A 20,567-nucleotide genomic window follows, 5' to 3' on the forward strand; every position below is an offset into this window, starting at 1 on the left:
TAGTGTAATTGAACACAATTTGCTAACTATTATGTCAATCATGTCTAATGAAATCTTAACGGCCAATGTTATGAAATAATGCGACGTATATTTAACTTTATTGATGTCATCTGACATTTTGTAATGTTTACATTAAACTCAAAAAACACAAATTAAATAATACATTAATATTATACACTATAGGCTATCTACTTGTGATTTAGCAGAAATCATGTAAAAATATTATAAGCCAGCAAACGCGATAGGCAACTTTATTATTATAAAGTAGTCTAAAACTTGACAGTAGTTCAGTAGGTATGCAGTAAAACGGTTATTTACGAGAGTGCAAGTACATCACAGCGGCTCTAGAGGTCACTGTTTTACAAAAAAATCAGAGAGTGCATGTGTGGCTTTAATAGCTGGAAATTTTTTTTAGGGAAAATAGAACTGGAGTAGAACTTGCCATTTGAGCTCTGCAAACTCCTGCAGGTTAGATATTGTCAATAAACACACATCTTCAGTGTTTGATGGCAAGTTTCGTTATTTTATTATTGAAATTTCCTAATTCTTTTGTCCTCACAAGGTATAAATACCCTGAACATCCAATATTGACACTTTTCACAGTGAAGACATGTTTAGAGCTTCAGATCGAGTTACTGACAGAGAGACCAGAGGGGATTTTTCCATAGAGAATCATGTACAGTAGTGAATAAAGTCCACTGAAGGGACAGATGTATTACATCTATGGGGCCAAGAAAATAAGGTGGTGCAAATTTCACAACAATTTCACAATATATACACACACTCAAAATTATTCCAAGTTATTTAGAGGCGACATCATCAAAAGGAGATACTGATGTGCTGTTAAAAGTCTACAAAAAATAAGCTTGGGCCAAAAATATTATTACAGAACATCTGGCACAAAAACACAAATACAGCATACAGTTTGTAAAAACCAAGGACCAAAATGAAATGCCCTCCTCTGGCCCAGAGGAAGACCAGTAGGTAGTTGTGCATGGTTTTCACTTCAGAAAATGTCTGCTGTCCAGCAGAGGACAAGAGATGGAAAGTTATGGCAAAGATGCTGCTGTTCTCAAACTTAATACACAGAGGTACAGATGAGATGAAATTAGTCAAATCTATGTTCTAGCATCACCAGAGGAAGCCTGACGTACTTTAGGCCTTGTGACCCCTTTGTAATCGTCAACCCTAGTGTTAAAACTTTGCAATATATACAACGAAAACAGCCAACTTTGAATGTAACGCATTTTAACCTGTAAACGTAGACTAGTGAGTAGACTAGACATAACGCTATATATATATATGTATATGCCAGACCTATTCAACGACCAATATTTGACCATTTTGTCATGCTTGGAAGAAAAAAATTATTTAATAAGAAATGACACGAAATGTTTCTTAAGCAACAAATCAGCACATGAGTGATTTCTGAAGGATCATGTGACCCTGAAGATGCTGATAGTTGAAAATTCAGCTTTGCATCTCAGAAATAAATTATATTTTTAAATTGATTCAAATAGAAAACAGTTATTTTCAATTGTAATATTATTTCACAATATTACTGTATTTTATGTTCAAATGCAGCCTTGCTGAATATTTAAAAACAAAAAAATTATTATTATTCCAAATTTGACTGGTAGAAAAACAAATAATTCTTTACAATTTTTTTAAAGAAATAATGTAAAATCAGTTTTTAGATTTTACTGAAATTGGGCTCAACAATAATAATAAATTAACAATTACACATTTCAGTCTCATATCGGTCGATCACTCGACTTCATAATGGTGCATACAATCTTGATTTGACATATAGGTAAGGTACTCTTATTTATTAAAGGGTTAAAGCGTTACACAATACATTTTTAATTTTATGTGTTAATGTTATCTATGTTCTATCCCATGCTAAAGTATTTTGTATGATTACTCGATTTATCATGTTTCTTTGTGAGTTACGTTTTTTTGCACTTCCGATCAATCCTGAACACATAAAATCTGTGTATCTGCACTATGATGTGGGTGTAAACGTGAACGTGAAAATTCGAGATCATTGGGATTAACAGCTACATGAACAGTGATTCAATACTAGGCGGAAAAATATTGGCGAACACGTCCTCTGTCAGCTGAAGTCCACTGACTTTTGGTTTCTCCCTCCAGAAAAGCATTACTTTAAATGGCTTTCGTTTCGAAAAGTGCTGGACAGGAGTGGTCAAAATATGGTGTACTTGGAGGTCGGACTGGGTCAGTGAGGCACCACTTCCTTTATGGAGGCGAGGGCAGAATGGATACGAACATGCAGTCTGTTCTCAAAGTCGTACCCGGTGTAGTTCTCCTGCAAGCAAAGGTAGTCACCATTTAATTTCAAAATACTGACGTATTCAAGATACTAAAATCGCTGACAGTCATGGACTTACCTTGGCCTGAAGCAGTAATGATCTTCCCTTACTTAGAGTCTTAGGGCGAAAAAAACAATAGTAAGTACATTTAGAAAAGATATATTTTATAATTTAAATCACAAATGCACAATATCAATCCCAATTTAATTTAATTTAACTGTATTTTATTAAACTTCTAGCTGGCTTATAAAGAATAAATAAGAGACGCATCATGAGATTCATTCTTGTTAGCGGCTATTTAAAAAAATGTTTAAAGACTTAAGTTTAAAAGTTTTCAGTAGGGATGCACCGATATCAATAACAGTATCAATATCGGTTTAAAGATTTTCAGTAGGGATGTACCGATATCAATAACAGTATCAATATCGGTTTAAAGGTTTTCAGCAGGGATGCACTGATATCAATAACAGTATCAATATCGGTTTGGAGGTTTTCAGTAGGGATGCACTGATATCAATAACAGTATCAATATCGGTTTAAAGATTTTCAGTAGGGATGCACCGATATCAATAACAGTATCAATATCGGTTTAAAGGTTTTCAGTAGGGATGCACCGATATCAATAACAGTATCAATATCGGTTTAAAGGTTTTCAGTAGGGATGCACTGATATCAATAACAGTATCAATATCGGTTTGGAGGTTTTCAGTAGGGATGCACCGATATCAATAACAGTATCAATATCGGTTTAAAGGTTTTCAGTAGGGATGCACCGATATCAATAAAAGTATCGATATCGGTTTAAAGGTTTTCAGCAGGGATGCACTGATATCAATAACAGTATCAATATCGGTTTGGAGGTTTTCAGTAGGGATGCACCGATATCAATAACAGTATCAATATCGGTTTAAAGGTTTTCAGCAGGGATGCACTGATATCAATAACAGTATCAATATCGGTTTAAAGGTTTTCAGCAGGGATGCACTGATATCAATAACAGTATCAATATCGGTTTGGAGGTTTTCAGTAGGGATGCACCGATATCAATAACAGTATCAATATCGGTTTACAGGTTTTCAGTAGGGATGCACCGATATCAATAACAGTATCAATATCGGTTTGGAGGTTTTCAGTAGGGATGCACCGATATCAATAACAGTATCAATATCGGTTTACAGGTTTTCAGTAGGGATGCACCGATATCAATAACAGTATCAATATCGGTTTAAAGGTTTTCAGTAGGGATGCACTGATATCAATAACAGTATCGATATCGGTTTGAAGGTTTTCAGTAGGAATTGTATGTTTGGTAGGTGGTTGCTAGAGTGTTGCTAGAACATATTGCTAAGCATGTTTCAAGCTGATACATATATATATATATATATATATATATAAACAAATAATTATGTAATAAATGAATACAAAATATTGAGCATATAAAGAAATAGTAAAAATCCAAACTGAGAGATTCAGAAACACTTAAATATAGTGCCTTCAAACGGAGAATAAATTGATTCTGAATGTCATTTACCTCAGGTTTAGCCAGTAACACGCAGCCCAGCTCGTAGCAGGAATATGGCTGCACGTAACTGTTATTCAGACGGCCGTATTCATCCTGCGCTGCCAGCTGGAACGACTACAAACAAAATAAAACCAAATCAGTATTAAGCACTCTATGTGAGCGGATAAACAAGATTAAACCTGAGCCAGATCATTCCGAAACATTGTTTAAGCTTGCCATCTTCTGCATTTTGTAACATTTGTCCCCTGAACTCTATTAGTAAACTGTTTTTGGTAATAAGAATCTATTTTAAGACATTTTCCTCCCTCTCACTGATCCTCAGCATCAAATATGTCTGTTCTGTTACTGTACCTTTAAGACATGTATAGGTAAATGACCTTAGTTTGCATGCACAAACCTGATGTGACTGAACAAACCTGAACAGCATCTTTAATATTTCCAAGACATTTCTGGATAGCACCAAGCAGCAGGTGTTTTAGGCCCAGGCTTGAGGGGTCATCCAGTCCCTGTAGCACTGAATACAGCATCAAGATCAGTGTTATAATGAGGGAAGAGAGGTTCAGAGCTGACTGACAGGATGCATTCCATCTCGCTTTAAGTCACGGTTCTCTTTACCTTGGTTCATAAGCTGGAGTTTGGAGGAAGAGCAGTTTGGAAGAGCTTTCCATAAGTATAGCACCTCCACAATACCCAGAATGCAAAGCTCTCGAGTAAGCGGGACTTTCCTCAGTTTCTCTGCCTAGTGGGACAAAAAGTTGAAAAAAAAAAAGGTTTAGAAATAACTAATAATAAAATTAAAATAAATAAAAATGCTTATACAATACTAACATAATTATTAATATAAAAAAAATTAGTTACGAGTTCAAACTAAAAAAAAAAAAATCAAACTATGATTGTAAAAAAAATTAATATACACAAACAAAACATTGTTTATACATTCAATATATTTACATAAGTATAGCTAATTATGTATATATTTATGTATGTGTGTGTGATGGAGAGAAACATAATATTTATAAATTATAGTTAGTGTTGTATGGTTATCATACAAAAATAAATAAATAATTAAAATATTCTATATAATAAACAATCAAAATTGTTTATAGATTCAATATTTACATAAATGTAATTCATTTATTATTAATAAATTCTAATATAACACATATACAGTATATATTTATATTTTTATACACATCTTATATCTTTATACAAAAAAATAATGTGTGTGTGTGAGAAATGTAGTAATTATAGTTAAGAGCTTACGTATATATATATATAAAACTTTAGCTGATAACTATAATTGTAAAAATAAATTATTAGAAAATACTATATAATAAACAAATAGATCAATACGCAAAAAGGTTTATGCATTCAATATTATTTACGTAAGCTAAGCATTAATAATTTCTTATTAATATAACAATTATTTGTATATTATAAATTGCAAAAATTACAATTATATATATATATACAATTTACAGTAAATTATAGTAATTATGAGTTTGAGTTTATATATAAACAATTTCTTTTCTTTTTTTTACTTATAATAACTTTATTTAAAAAATATTATGATTAATAAATTATTGTAAAAAGGCTTATTAACTCACTCTTTTCAGTGCAAACTGCTCAATCTGATTGTTCTTGCGTTTAAAAAGCTTCTGGACATCTCGAAAAACAGCTTTGGCTCCCTCTAGATCACCAGAAGCCCCCTGACATACTTTGGGTTGAGACGTAAAAGCTTTCATTAAAATGGTTATTTTAAATAGACGTTGGAGAGAGTTTGACAGAGAACATAATCTGACCTCCAGTGAGGTAAGCATAGTAACACTGCGACCATCGGGATTCATTCTTCAGTCGCTCAAAAGACCTGAAGGCATCTTCAAAGTTCATCTCTATCATGCTGCACCAGCCTGCAAATGAAATGATACATGAAACACTGAAATATTAATTGGTCAGAAACTTTGTACATACGATTAAGTGCATGTTTTTCTAAATGCATATTTCTTTTTCTAAAATGGCAGTTCGAAATTTAATCATATTACTTCATTATACTTTGCGAGCACCGATTCTGTTCCATCTAAAAAGAAAGGCAACTACGAATTTGTACCGATTTCATAGAGGCACACGTGTTGAATCTCTCTTTGGTCTGAGGCGAACTCCAAAGCATCCTGAAATGACGCCAGCGCACTGTTGATTTGGCACTGAAAAAGAAATAAAAAGATACATATAGTATCAAATCGATTAATCGCGATTAATCGCATCTATCAAAAAAGTTTGTGTGTATATATGTAAATATATATATATATATATATATATATTATGCACACACTTTTCCATGTTGATAAGAGCATTAAAATGAGAAAAAAAAAAGAATGGGGCAAAAATAAATCAAGTTAACTATGACATTAATGCGAATAATCGCGATTAAATATTTTAATCGTTTGACAGCACTATATATATATATATATAATTAGGCATTGTAGGCAGTGTATCATCTGTATTCGAGATACAATTATGTCTATGAATAATTATTGTGTATAATAATGTGCCATGAATCGTGATTTAACTCGTGACACGTGAAACACTGTATCATCTTGTATCAATAGAATTTTTTTTCTCTTTGTTTTCGAGAGTTTTAATATTAAAGGGGCTATGTGTAGGTTTTTACTTTAAAAAAATCTTTAAGATAGAGTCTTCATTTGCACAATTATGAGCCAACCATAATGTACTAGAAAGAATGACACCTTGACTGTCCACCACGGTTGCCTCCATCAGTCTGTAGGTTCAATTGTGTGTGGAGGAGTTGGTCCGAGTTGGCGCGAAAATTCACAAAATGTGACGTCATGCACGTTCTCGTCTACTTGGGACTTAGCCTCCAGCACAAACCAGATACCCATGGAAACTCCTCGCAAGTAAAAAAAAGCCTTATCTAGTGCGCCCAACGAGCGTGTGAGCGTGTGCCCCGAGAACGAGCATGAGACTGGCTGCAGTTTCTCTAACGGCCACTGGTGTCAGTAGCGGTAAAAAAAATTTCAGAACTTCCGCAATCCTCGTTAAATGGTTTCCACTGCATCAAACACATCCACTAAAAGAAAGTAATTGCAGTGTTTGCATAGTAATTGAATATCCTGGAAGAATAAACTGCACTATTATTTTAAATATTTGATCATGTCAATGGATTATCAAGCACCAAGCGTCAGCTCTAATGAAACAGTGATGCGAATGAATGCCCACCTCTAATCTCTGCACCCGTCCCCTGAAGAAGATGAAGAGAGAGGAGTTTGGGTAGACCATTGCCTTCTTCTGCAGAATGGCTTTAGCCTCCAGGAGCCCCGCGCGCGAATCAGAGCCGTCCAGGGCAAAGAAGGGCTGCACTACAGTGTGGTACCACAAGAGAGCCAAACTGAGAGAGATAACATGAGAAAAGAAGTGAGCGTATACATAACAACACAGTTTGGATGTTTATTAGTTGTGTTTGCTAATATATTTGGTTTGTACAAATGCTACAGCGAAGTCGATTCGAAAAAAACAGCATCTATTCATCTGAAGAGCAATTTGGGAGGGTTTGTCCCAGGCTGGATTAAGTATGCTTAAATTCATCTCTATTATTAGAGCTGCTCCGCAATCTGTCAGCCCCTGGCCATGAACAACAACTGAGAACAATGCATCTCAGAGAAGTGGAAAAAAAGCTTAAGAGCAATTCAGTTCAATGTAGTTAATAGTAGCTCATGAATGAAATCTAACCTCTTAAAAACAAATCAAAATGAACTAGTTTCTTCGATTTTATGAAAATTTTACTGTACGAATTGCCATGTTTCTTGGGTGTTGTGGATGGTTGCCAGTGTGTTGCTTTGTGGAAGCTAGATTGTTCTGGGAGGTTGCTAGGTGGTTGATAAAGAGTTAAATTTACATTTATGCATTTGCCAGACGCATCAATTCATGCTTTCCCTGGGAATCGAACCCATGACTTTGGCGTTACAGGAGCAAACGCTCCACCGTTTGAGCTACAGGAAAGTGTTATGGATGGTCTTGCGTTACTATGTGGTAGCTAGATTTTTAAGCCTTTTCTAGGGAGTTATAGGTGGTTGCTAGGCTGTTGCTAGGTGGTTCATAAGATGTTGTTGGTGGTTTCCAGGGCGTTGCTATGTGCTTGTTAAGTACACACTGTCATTATACTAGGGCATTGTGGATAGTTGCAAGGATGTTGCAATGTGGTTGCTAGATTTTTCTGGGCGGTTGCTAGGTGGTTCATAATGTTATTGAAGGTCTTTGCCACTAATAATGCTAGGTGGTTGCCAGGGCATTGCTATGTGCTTGTTAAGCACTCACTTTCATTATACTACACTGTTAAAAAAATCTCCGTTAAAAAACGGAAAAAGTGCTGGTAATTAATTACCAGCACTTTTTCCGTTTTTGTACGGGCACTTCCGTAAACCTTAGAACGGATATTTCCGTAGATTTACATGAGTTTTTCTGTACCATTGACGGACATTTCCGTCAAACCTAAAATGGAAAATTCCGTATTTTCTGTACTATTCACGGATAATCCTTATACAGAAATTTCTATTTTTATAGCATATATTTTGGTAGCAAATAATTCAAGAACAATATATACATATTAAACATGTTTTATTTTTGTAAAAATTTCATGTAAACATTCTTAAAACGCATTCAATGGGTAAAAATTGATATACACAGACAGACACACACAATTAACAATGTGCAAAGCACCATAAAGCACCATAAAAAAGTGCTTGTATTGTGGAAAAAGTTAAGACATTAAACAAACATGGGAGAAATTAAAAAAAAAAAAAAAGAAAATGAGCAGGTACTTGCACAATATTGGTGTTGTACCAAATAGCTCACAAAATTATTTTAAAAAAATGGAAAAAAAAAAAAACCTTCATAAACTGTGAAAGTCAAGATTCAAAACATTTTCAAATGCAATACTAATAGAATACGATACAATACAGAAACAAACAAAATGCAATGAAGATAAGGCTTCTGCTTTTAAAAATTGCTTTAGACTTCTAGTCAATAGAGTGAAATGTTTGGACACGTGCAGAATGGATGCAAATTGAATACCACACAAGTCCTCTGGAGGAAACGTCCAACCCAGTGTAGAATCCAGCGCACTGCACCCAAAAAAAGGATGGATTAAGCAAATCGAAGAAGATCTAAAGATCCAGCGGCTTGACCCACAGCAAGGCACGATTAGTCGCCACAGTTCGAAAAGCATATAGACAAGTGATCGAATGAGTTCGAAATCCTGCGGCACCCACAGCAGCATACTGGATGCGAGGTCGTCCTCCCCAAGATGCCAGCTAGGGATTAAAGAAGAGTGAAATGTTAGTGTTGATGCCATTTTTCTGTCAGAGAACACAATATTACATAAAGCATAAGCTCACCCCAAAATTTTAATTTGTAATTACTCACACGCACGTTGTTCCACACCTCACAAGAGTTACATTCAACTTTAGAACAAAAATGAAGATCTTTTTGAGGAACTCTGAGAGATTTCTGTCCTTCCATTGACAGATTAGGCAACTACCAATTTCAAGTTTCAGAAAGGTATAGACACAAATGTAATCCATGTGACTCCAGTGGTTTAACCCCAAATTTATAAAGTGGCACAAATGTTTTGTTGCTAGAATCTTATCGCATCACATTTGGATAGGACTCTAACACTGTGTTACTTTTATTATGATCTTACTATCTTTCTGAAGCTTGAAGTGGTAGGTGTAAGCAGAGGGAGAGCTGTCAACAGAGGGAGAGAACGCTCTCAGATTTCATTAAAGGAATAGTTCACTTTGAAATTAATTTTTGATATCTTTTATCTTACTTCTAGGGCATCCAAGATGTAGGTGCCTTTGTTTCCACAGTATTTTCAATTTTGATATTTTTAGGTCAAACCGTTCTTGTCTGTAAGTCATATAATGCAGGTTTATGGGGTTCACCCTGAAAAAGTGAAACTGAAAAAGCATGCACAGAGAAGTCCAAATTAAACATGATTCAATGACTCCTAAATGCAAGTACACATAGATGGCCTAAGACACGAAACAAGCAGTTTGTGTGAGAAAACGAACAGTATTTATATTGTTTTTACCTCTTGTAATCACAGCCACGTCCAAGTGATCTGAAGGCACAGGGCGCTTCGGTCTGCGCAAGTGCGCCGGAAGTGATCCTTCAGATCACTTGGGCGTGACTGTGATTACAAGAGGTAAAAACAATTTAAATACTGTTCGTTTTCTCACACAAACCGCTCGTTTCGTGTTTTAGGCCATCAATGTGTACTTACATTTACGAGTCATTAAATCATGTTTAATTTGGACTTCTCTGTGCATGCTCTTTAGGGGGACCCAGGGTGAACCCCATAAACCTCCATTATATGACTGACAGACAAGAACGGTTTGACCTAAAAATATCAAACTTGAAAATACTGTGGAAACAAAGACACCTACATTTTGGATGTCCTTGAGGTATAAAAGATTTCAAAAATGTATTTCAAAGTGAACTATCCCTTTAAGATCTTAACAACTTGCATGAAAAACGTTCATTTTTCGGTATGTTCAGTTAAAGTTCCATTTTGAGATTTGACAAAAGCTTGAAACTTTACCTGGTTTTTCGAAGTTGTTCATACAGGAACTTCAGCAGTTTTGGAGGAATGGGGACGTTTCCTTCATCTCAGCCTTTTCAACCTTCGTTCAGGATTTCTACACAGGAAAGTTGGAAATGAAAAAAAAAAGGATATATTTTTAGCTACACAAGAAATTAAATGAAGGAAAATTAACTACAAAGTATCATGTAGACCAGGTTAAGGTTGACAAACAAATGTACAGTATTTTACATTCACTAAATTATCAACTATAAAAAAATTATCAGCCATTCCTAATTCTCTCAAATTCAAACACTGTTTAAAAAATGCTAAGACTTTTTTCCAGTGGACTCCAATTGCATGTCATGTCAGCTTGTCTGCATGCTCAACTATAGGCTACATTCTAATATGTTTCATTATTTTCAACTAAATAAACAGAATCACAATAACATGCTCTATAAATAATTTGATTAAAAATGTGTTGCTTACCTTTATATGAACTCCAGGATAAGTGCCATATTCTTCAGGTATTTTGCATCTTACTGCCTCAATAGGGTAGGAGATGTGGTCAATAACTTCTTGAATGACAGCAACCCTGAATGTCCACCACCTGAAACAGAAAAAGATATTACTAAATGAAAAACATAACACGATCACTTCAAAAAAACGCTTTAAACATAGTTGTTTAAATCTTCCCTATACAATTTGTATTTCTACCGACCATGTAAACATAAATATCTTTGAAGGGGGTATTCAGCAACCAACTTTTTCTATAAACAGAGTAACAGACTTTATTCTTCAGACTTTAAATTCAAATGTGTTTTGCCAGTATTGAACATTCATAATAATGCTAATAAAACAAAATACAAACCCATAAGAAGCATGCAGGTGGTGCTTGGGATGTAAACTACAGCAGAAAAGTCCTGTTAATAGATAAGAAAACAACAGAAACATTATGAAATGAACAAATGAGAAGGGAAAGAATGACTAACATTACAGGCAGAAGTTTAGATAATAGCAGTCATGCTAAATGTAAATTAATCTTTTATTATTTGGGGTTTAAAGTCGTGTGTGTCATCTAAAACAAAAACATGAAGTCTAACGTAAACATAACGTTAACTTACCTCATTTTGCAGAAAAGGTGCTGGTGTTTTCCTTGATCCAGCTGTACCGGTCAAGTTACTGCATATTCACAAACAGTCTCTTCACGTTGTGTCTTCATGCCTTTCAAATCAAGCAAGTCTTAATGGCGTTTACTTTTCTTGACGATTCCTCTGGTTGCTTTTGCTTGAAGGCATTAAATTGCTCTAAAAACACTAGCTAACGTTAGAACTATCACAACTTAACGGATTCGCTCGGCAAGAAATAAACCGCATCACGACAAATAAAAGTAAATAAGCCCATTACAACAAGGACACTACAATCGAGAACCTCCACGAGTCTTAACTAACTCTTTCAATGTGTGACGATATGCATAAAATGATAAACGTGACGGCTCCGACATTCATTTGCCTACCAGTCAATGCCAGATGGTAACTAAAAATAACGTTACGTTAACAGCTTTTTTGACATCAAGCAAAACATAATTTTCGTTTTTAAGTTTAAGTTTTACCACATAAGTGTCAGAATGCATCCACACACCCGAAATCCGGCTCTAAAAAGCAACTTTGCCCGCGGTCATCTGCGTGTGTAATGGCGGATGCGTCTTAAACTTTTCGCGCTGCCGGGATCTTGTTCCCACAATGCAACGCGAAATTCAAAATAAGGGTAAAAGATCCGTAAAAGACAAATACGGAAAAAATCCTTCACATTTATATGGTACATTGTACCGTATTTTTACGGAAATTTTTTACAGTGTAGATAGTTGCAAGGATGTTGCAATGTGGTTGCTAGATTTTTCTGGGTGGTTGCTAGGCTGTTGCTAGGTGGTTCATAAAATGTTGTTGAAGGTCTTGCCACTAATAATGCTAGGTGGTTGCCAGAGCGTTGCTATGTGCTTGTTAAGTACTCACTTTCATTATACTAGATAGTTGCAAAGATGTTGCAATGTGGTTGCTAGACCATTTCAAAGGTGTTATGATGGTAGTGCTTTATAATGGACTTTATGGAAGACCTTTAAGTCTATAGCATTTTTTTTTTCACCCATTTTAAACGTCTGTTGATAACTGGCTTCAAAATACAGTATCATCTGCTTTTTTGATAACATTTCAATTAAAAATTAAATCATTTTCCAGTTCAATTATTTAAAAAAGCCATAATTATGTTCAGTGGTAATGAGTAGATGAGTCTGTGCTAGCATTTGCTTGCACATGCTCAGATGGCCTTTCCCTCTAATGGCCTTTATCTCTAATTGACCTTTCAGATGCCATCAATTATGTAACCCCAGTGTGAAACCAGTTCAACGGTGTGACAGCATGTGCTCATGAATACACGTCACTGCACAGCACATCATGAGGGAGGGATTTTAGTCTGCCATACAAGCGCAAAACATTTCCACAAATGCTAACAAGCAAGCATAAAATCACGTCAAAAGCAGGATTGTCACTGCTAAGGTGTGAAAATACCAAAAAAATGTTTGCTTACGTGGCGAGTGGTGCTTTCATATCTTTGCTCTCGCTGGCGTATGCTAAGGAGGCAAGACCTTGGTGACGGTCTCCAGGGAAGCCCAGTAGGTTGACGATTTTGAGCAGGTGAGGAGGCACCATCGAAATACACAAGTGAAAGAGCCCATAGCCAAAGCTGACGGAACCCTTCAGGCGATCCAGAACCTCTTCGGTTACCCGGCCGCCACTTTCGGTTGATGTGTTTTGATTGGCTTGATCAGAGGCCAGCGCCCCCTCCTGGTCGGAGGACCGTCTCCGGCAGGCTTCCTGCAGTTGGCTGATGTCGCTGTAGCATTTGTTGTACATTTTCCAGGCCTTACGGAGGATCCAGCCTCCTTTGATGTATGCTGAAGGGCAACAGGTCATAACAACGTTAAAGTCGGCATGAAATCAAATTTGACAAATCTATTCTTTTTATATGTAATACTGTAGTGTTTATTATAAATTATTTATCTGTGCACTTCATTATTTTTTAAAAAAATTCATGTACCCTTATAATCTTTAATCAAAGACATTACCCTTTCCTCCCCCATCGAAACGACCTCTCTTCTATTTCGGTCACGTGGAATGGCGAAAGGGTGCGACCAGATCCGATGAGGGTGCGGCTATCGGTGAACCGCCTATCAGAGAATCGCATTCAAATCTGCCTCCATTTTGTATCCATGCCCAACCTCAAACGATTGAATCAATTCCCGAAGGACGAAATTAAGCCCTGCCCTACATTTTTTTCTCATTTCAGAAGCCGTTTCACTCGGATATACGTCACAACAAGAAAAAAATTACAATCTCAACTTCCGTTTCACGCCGACTTTAAATTAAAAGTAAATGTGTTTACAACTCTAAAACTCAATGTTCTACAGGATTATTAAGCCTTTTTTGGTGACAAGCCGAATTGTTTTAAATAATGTTAATTTGTGTATAATTAAATAAAAAAAAATAATTTCCCAAGTAACAATATAAAATGAAGGAAATTCAATTAAGTACAATAAATAATAATACAAAAATAATAGGGCTGTCAGTTAAACGCGTTATTAGCGGCGTTAACGCAAACCCATTTTAACAGCGTCAATTTATTTATCGCGCGATTTATGGTCTTTTTGGGCTAGCAAACTTTGTAGTTTTCACATGCTTTTCAACAGGACACAGCATGGACGTTTTGTTGTTTCGTCGAACAAAGTGCAAGTGGATCTAGCTAGACCGGAAACAAAACAACAGCCACGCCGCACACGGTTGTTTGGGCTTGCAAGCCGCGATTAAATCGCGATTAAATATTTGAATTGTTTGACAGCACTAAAAAAATAATAACAATAGCATGATTGAGCCTTCTAATATTTTGGTGACATCCCGAATTGTTTTTAATAATCCAAATCTGTGCACACTTAAAGTAATAAAAAAAAAATCATAATTTTCTTAGTATTCATTTCTCAATAATAATTATGAGTATTATAAATGATTATAAATCATTTTCAAATATAATTTAAAAAACGATTACATAAATAAATGTTTAAAATGTTCTATGGTTTAAAAAAATCACATCTGCACTTCTATACTCTGTAATATTTCAAGTTTGTTCTTCCTTGTTTAACCCCCGCCCAAAAAACAACTCTAGATGTTTGCATGCAAATTTTCAAGCTGGTTTTTCGAATGTAAAACGTAAACATCCACCTGAGAGTTCCTGTTTGACGAAGGACAGCACGGCGAGATAAACCTGGCAGTCAGCCACGATGATCTGTCTCTGAAGACGATCCACAATAGCCACAGATCTCTGTGAGTCCATCTGTCACCAAGATGAAAAGCACAAATGTGTGAAGAATTTGAATGTGAGGAATCTTCATTCCATCCACACACACTCAAACAAACAAACTCACGCTCTTCTTGATTTTGTTGCGGATGGTCTCGATGACGCCGGTGTTTTCGCTCTCGCAAAGTTTTTCAGTAGTCCTCAGGTCATCGCTGGCCATCTGCATTTTTTCCTCCTCAAACGTCATCATGGCGTTCTACGATCATACGAATATTAGGGCTGCACAATGTTGGAAAAAACTATTTGTTTTTTCTGCAATAATTTTCACGAGATGACCTGAGTAGCTATATTTAGAAAGAATGAATCATACTAAAACAAGGGTTTTCAAAGTCAAAGACAGTGGGGCTTCCTTATAACATAACTCTACACAAGAACCAACTTAAACCTCTTTCATCTTCAGAAAAAGATTTACACTAAAAATGGAATGGAATCTAAATGAGAAGATAGGACACCAAAATGTGTACACACCCCTCAATAGTTACACCGTTACTTTCCATAACAGGAAGAGCTTCTTAAAACATGACAAAAATGGTATTATCATTGTCGGAAGTCAGATGAAACATACAGAACAGATAGTCCCAACAAATGGCCTTTTCTTAAAGTCTTGGTAAAATGGAAGCCGTGACAGATCTTTTTTTTTCTGTATAGTGACGTACAATACTGGTCAGTAAGTGACCTCATAATGACAAAATAAAAATTCACAACCTGAGGCACCAGCCTTGACATAAGAGGTTGTGACAAGGTCTGTTCCTCAACTCTTGAGGAGAAACTCATGCTTCGTTTGTATAGTGTACTTGACACCGCACAGTAAAACACTGAACACCGCCTACTACTTTAAAAAAATAGAATCGGAAACCATTAAACAACACTAAACAACAATAACAATAATGCCATTAAACAACAATAAACATTTAGCCTTTTGGGTTTTCCATGCATGCTAAGTAAAGTATAGTGTGCTATTCCCATATTCCACATATTACCATTATTACATTAAAGGGTTAGTTCGGTATTTTATGCTCTGTTTTAAAGATCATTTCTGATTAAATAGAACTGTTTAGATTGAAATTTGGACAAATGCTGCTGTCCCGAGAATTTTAGGTTTACCCCCTTTTAAGAATAGAAATGTCACTTTCGGGGAAAAACATCCTATAAAAACATAGAATAAAATTGAAAACAATGTGCTGTGCTCATAAAAAAATAAAATTAAATCCTTTAAAAAAATATATGCTTTTCTCATACAAAATGAATTTTTTTTTTTGAATAAATTAAAATAAAATAATTTCACTTAAAATCTAAATAAAAACAATATTTGCTATTATTTTCTATGAAATAAAATAAAAAATCACTTCAAAAAATTGAATCTTATAAAACAGTTTAAATTTAAAACACTTATTTGCTACTCTCCCATCAAATAAAAACAATAGAATACAAATGTCTTTCTTCCAGTATTTCACTTCCTGTCCTCTCACTCCTATTAATGGCCAGAATGAAACGAGAGCAGCGCTGCAGGAAACAGCACTGTGGTTGGAGTATGAATGAGAGCATTTGCTGACTGTGTCATATGACAGATGGACTAGTAATGATGGGCTGATGTCAAACTAATTAGACAAGAAAACAACCTTGGGCTGTACAGCTAATGTTACCAGTACAGCCATTCATTTTGTTTTTCTCGGCATGCGTTGTTAAACAGCTGGATCCTTGCCCCAATACATACAGAGTTAGCGGTAAAACTAGCAGTGGCTAATGTTCTGGGCAAGTTTGAGCTAAACTGCAAGAGTTTCATAAACTGCAGAGTTGTTGCTAGTATTACTTTCAGCCAATTATTTGCCAAGCTAAGGCCGTGTGTCCACCAGCGTTTTTTCCATTGAGACGTTTCGTTGCTATGATACAGAATATCCGCAGCACAGTTTACTTGTAACTGATTTCGCAGATAATTAGTTTCATACTAAAAATGTATTTTTCATCCATTTTGTTCAGAGCTACTGCTGGTTGACGTCGTCGTACAGAAAAAATGTTGTGACAGTTGGTCGGTGTGGTTTAGTCCCGCCCCTCCTCCACTGTGATTGGATGGGTGGGTAAAAAGTGACCGTGATGAGCGCTGCGTTTCATCCTAAATTGAACATTTTTCAACTCTCGCCGACCAGTAAAAAACGCTGGGCGCTTGTCGCTTCAGCGTGGAAAAAAAAAGCGATTCGTTACGCTCATGGCGTTTAAGAAACGCGGCGCTCCCATTGAAAACAAAAGAAAACATACGCCAGGTGCGTGGAAAAGCGCTTTGGTGGACACATGGCCTAATTAGGGTACGTTCACACGACAACAATATACTAAAAATGTTAAAATCTAGCAAAACGACTACAAACAAGGTGTTATTCATGCCAGGCCAGTGGTTGGCAATGACACTTTGTAAAGAAACACTACGCCCCTATAGACTGAACATAATTCATGCACATGATTTCACCGTTTTCACAAATTCGTGTTTTTGTAGTTTACACAGAGACAATACCAGTATCGTTTTCACAAATGTGCACTTTGAAACCCATTTACAAAAGTTAGCATTTTCAAGCTCCAAAATGGATGTTGTCGTGTAGACGAACGGACAAAACGCATAAAAAGTTTCACATCGTGTCGTGTAAATAGCCCCTAAAAGTCTTTTAATGGAGTTCACTTACCAAGAAGCTGACAAAACTGGCACCGAAGCTCATCAGAGGACTGTGGGTCCTGCAGACAAAATAAGGAATCATGCGATATCACAAACCTTAGGTAATGAATCTAAAAAACTCTTAAAAAAAACATTAAATATTCCAGAAAATAAATATATATATATATATATATATATATATATATATATATAAGCAAAACAAAAATGAATACTAATTCATATGATTTATTAATTAATATTGAATAATTACATTTTATACAAGTGGCAGGGATGTGTAGAACTTTGTGAATGATGCGTAACTCTGTGCAGACTTGCTCATAAGATTAAATTTCACATTAAACAAGGAATTACAGCACATAAAGCCAAAGCACTAAGCTCCTAATAGCATTAAACCTAATATCCATGATTATCTGTATCCTTAAGAATGTCTTAAGTAGCAGTTTCTTATGATATTTAAACCCTCGGGCTTCGAAAATAATGATGTACCATATTTCTTCAGTTTTAATGCATTCGTTTAACATTTGATCTATTATTAACCATCTGAAAATCAGCAACAAGTCAAAATAGATACAAAAAATAGGCCTTTCCACTCAAAAAGGTGATTTATATCTTTCCACCTCTGTGTATGTATATTATCAGTCCATGTTATTGTGAATGTTGGCGCCCATGCCTAGGGCTACATCAACCAGGCAAACAGCCATTCATTTAGTATGTACCAAACAATTTATGTATTTGATGTAGACAAAGAGGTGTCTATGTTCTCACGAGAAGGTTTGGCTGCATTATCCTTATTTTTTAAAAAGCATTTGAGGTTGTAAGACTTATTAAATAGCCTATGTTTGATAAACTATTCTGTAAAAAAAAATAACAATGTTCACTGAACACTGGTCAAAAGTCAGTATCCCCTTTAAAATGGGGATTTTGGATCATTCCACCTTGACTGTATCCAACAATTATAATCATAAAACTATTAACAATATATTGAATTGATATTCTTATTATTGTAATAAAAAGCTACTTTAAGTATTTATTTACCAGTGTTATGTTATTATATTTGGCATACTATTATGGCTCGTATTAAAATGTAGAATTATGTTTCATTTTTATATTGGTTTATTTGTCAGTTTCGGTAGGTTTTTTTTAATAGTTTCAATTTTAGTTTCAGTATTGACAAATGTTGACATAAAGCAGGGTTTGTTTTTATTTTATCTCAGTTGACATTTTTTATGGTTTTACTTTTAGTTAACTATAATAACTCTTTATATTTAAAGATTAATTAATCCAAGAAGCACAACAATTCAACCCTGTAACCCTTTGTATAAATGAATACTATGTATTTTGGTATTTCTTTAATGTATTGAAAGTGAGAAATGTTCCAAATTATGGTAACAAAAACAGAAGATTCAGGAGTGATATATTTGACTTAAATGTATGCAAATTTATTGGTGTGTGTGTGTGTGTGTGTGTTTAGGACAAACAATTGTTTAATTGATGGTGGTGATGTTTAAAGCTGGAAAAATCAGTGTTCATTTGTAGCCTTGAGGCATGTCCAATATTTTGGTTATATTAAAATGAATAGAAATAGAAAGGGCTGGCCAAATAATTTGTCTCCCATGTAACTTATGCAAACAAGGCCCATTTTATAATACACATAATAAAATCACAGTTCATATTAATCTTAAGTTACCTGTATCTCTTGAAGAGCTCGTCGCTTTCTTTGAAGCCATTATTGAGAAGCATATTGATGCCTTGAAACGCCAGCTCGGCGTCATCGATCTGCTCGGCGCTCTCTTCAACCTGCTGCGGGGAATCAGGGCCTGCCATCCTCTCAGTTTACTCCTTTATACGCAAAAAAAACCCCTCGTTCTGCTGTAAATAAACCGAGGGGGAAAAAACAGTCTGGTTGTTTTGTTCGCACGAGAAACGCGCCGAGTAAACAACAATCACCACAGGCGCGGTGCCGTGCGAAATGAAACGATATTTCCCTTACCAATGCAGAGCAAACCGCTGGTGAAATGTCGTCTGGATAGCTTGATCCCTTCCGTGTCCGATTTGCGGTGCTAAGATGTTTTCAGATCCGCAATCGTCCCCTCCATCAGGCCGCCGTTAGCTATGAAATATCAGCTGGTCGTTCGCATAGCAGCATCTCGCGTTATGCAATATTTAAAGGAGCAACAGTCAGAGAGCAGTGACGTTATTGTCCCGTGTGCGCTTCTCATTCACCCCACACTGAGGTGTTGTAGGTGATTGAGCCGATACTGCTTTGAAAGAGAAACTTGACAGCTTCCTCTGGAGTCTAGACAAAATAACACGCCCTTGCCTCCAACCAGGAAACGACTATACGTTAACCCTTTCAGTTGCTCTGCCTGATTTGGATTCATCATAATAACCGATTCATTTGAATCGGTTCACCAAGAAGAAGGCTGCGTTTCCCAGATAGCACAGTCTATTTGATGTGATTTTTACATCTGGAAGACGTATTTTTAAGAGTGTTTGCTCCTGTCATGTCAAATAGACGTTAAATTGACATCTGACAGGAAACGTCCTATAGACTATTGCAAATGAGCAAACACTCTTAAAAATACATCTTCCAGATGTAAAAATTACATCAAATAGACTATCTGGGTTGAAATCGAATGCTTCCCTGCAATAGAAGGCGAAAAATATGTGTAACAATATTTGACAAAATAAGTCTGAGTTCACAGTATAAAAAAAGTAGACAGAAAGTTGCCTAAATATCAGATAGCACAAGTCTATTTACATCTGGAAGACGTATTTTAAAGAGTGTTTGCTCATCTGCAATAGGGGATTATCACGCTGATACGCAGGACTTCCGGATTCAGTGATCTTTGTGCACTGCCACTTCCGTTGAATCACCGATCTCGCTGGCGAACTGATGACGGACTACACTATGTTTATTTATAAGGCATCCCTGGTAAATTAGTCTGATTCACTAAAGTGCCGGCTGCAAAAAAAACGTGCTACCTTGTTTTATTTTAGAGTTTTAATCCAGTTCTTCCTTATACTCCATTCAGTCGGTAATCCATGAAAACT

At 35.7% G+C, this 20,567-nt stretch overlaps 1 protein-coding gene and 1 long non-coding RNA gene across 4 annotated transcripts; both read right to left on the reverse strand.

Annotated features, from left to right (window-relative positions):
* Positions 1-502: 502 nt before the first annotated feature.
* On the reverse strand, positions 503-19,846 carry ttc39c (tetratricopeptide repeat domain 39C). Of its 2 annotated transcripts, none has more exons than XM_039682603.2 (15): positions 19,504-19,846; positions 19,201-19,352; positions 17,524-17,572; positions 14,922-15,050; positions 14,719-14,830; positions 13,034-13,400; positions 7,090-7,258; positions 5,963-6,056; positions 5,658-5,765; positions 5,463-5,572; positions 4,471-4,594; positions 4,272-4,369; positions 3,865-3,969; positions 2,412-2,450; positions 503-2,329 (listed from the first exon to the last, which is right to left on the reverse strand). In XM_039682603.2, the coding sequence occupies exons 2-15, from the start codon at positions 19,335-19,337 to the stop codon at positions 2,240-2,242; spliced, it is 1,731 nt and encodes a 576-aa protein (XP_039538537.1). In that variant the 5' UTR covers positions 19,338-19,352; positions 19,504-19,846; the 3' UTR covers positions 503-2,239. The 2 variants fall into 2 exon arrangements, with proteins under 2 accessions (XP_039538537.1, XP_039538535.1); XM_039682601.2 differs by having other exon boundaries at positions 19,201-19,382.
* On the reverse strand, positions 8,513-12,307 carry LOC120470769 (uncharacterized). 2 transcript variants are annotated; one of them, XR_016169651.1, is made up of 5 exons: positions 11,575-12,307; positions 11,322-11,373; positions 10,940-11,060; positions 10,472-10,568; positions 8,513-9,179 (listed from the first exon to the last, which is right to left on the reverse strand). It is a non-coding gene; the product is annotated as an uncharacterized LOC120470769 (long non-coding RNA). The 2 variants fall into 2 exon arrangements; XR_016169650.1 differs by having other exon boundaries at positions 11,322-12,307.
* Positions 19,847-20,567: the final 721 nt, after the last annotated feature.

This window comes from Pimephales promelas, chromosome 2 (genome assembly GCF_988280905.1).
Source record: "Pimephales promelas chromosome 2, fPimPro1.hap1.1, whole genome shotgun sequence".
Classification (NCBI taxonomy): domain Eukaryota; kingdom Metazoa; phylum Chordata; class Actinopteri; order Cypriniformes; family Leuciscidae; genus Pimephales; species Pimephales promelas.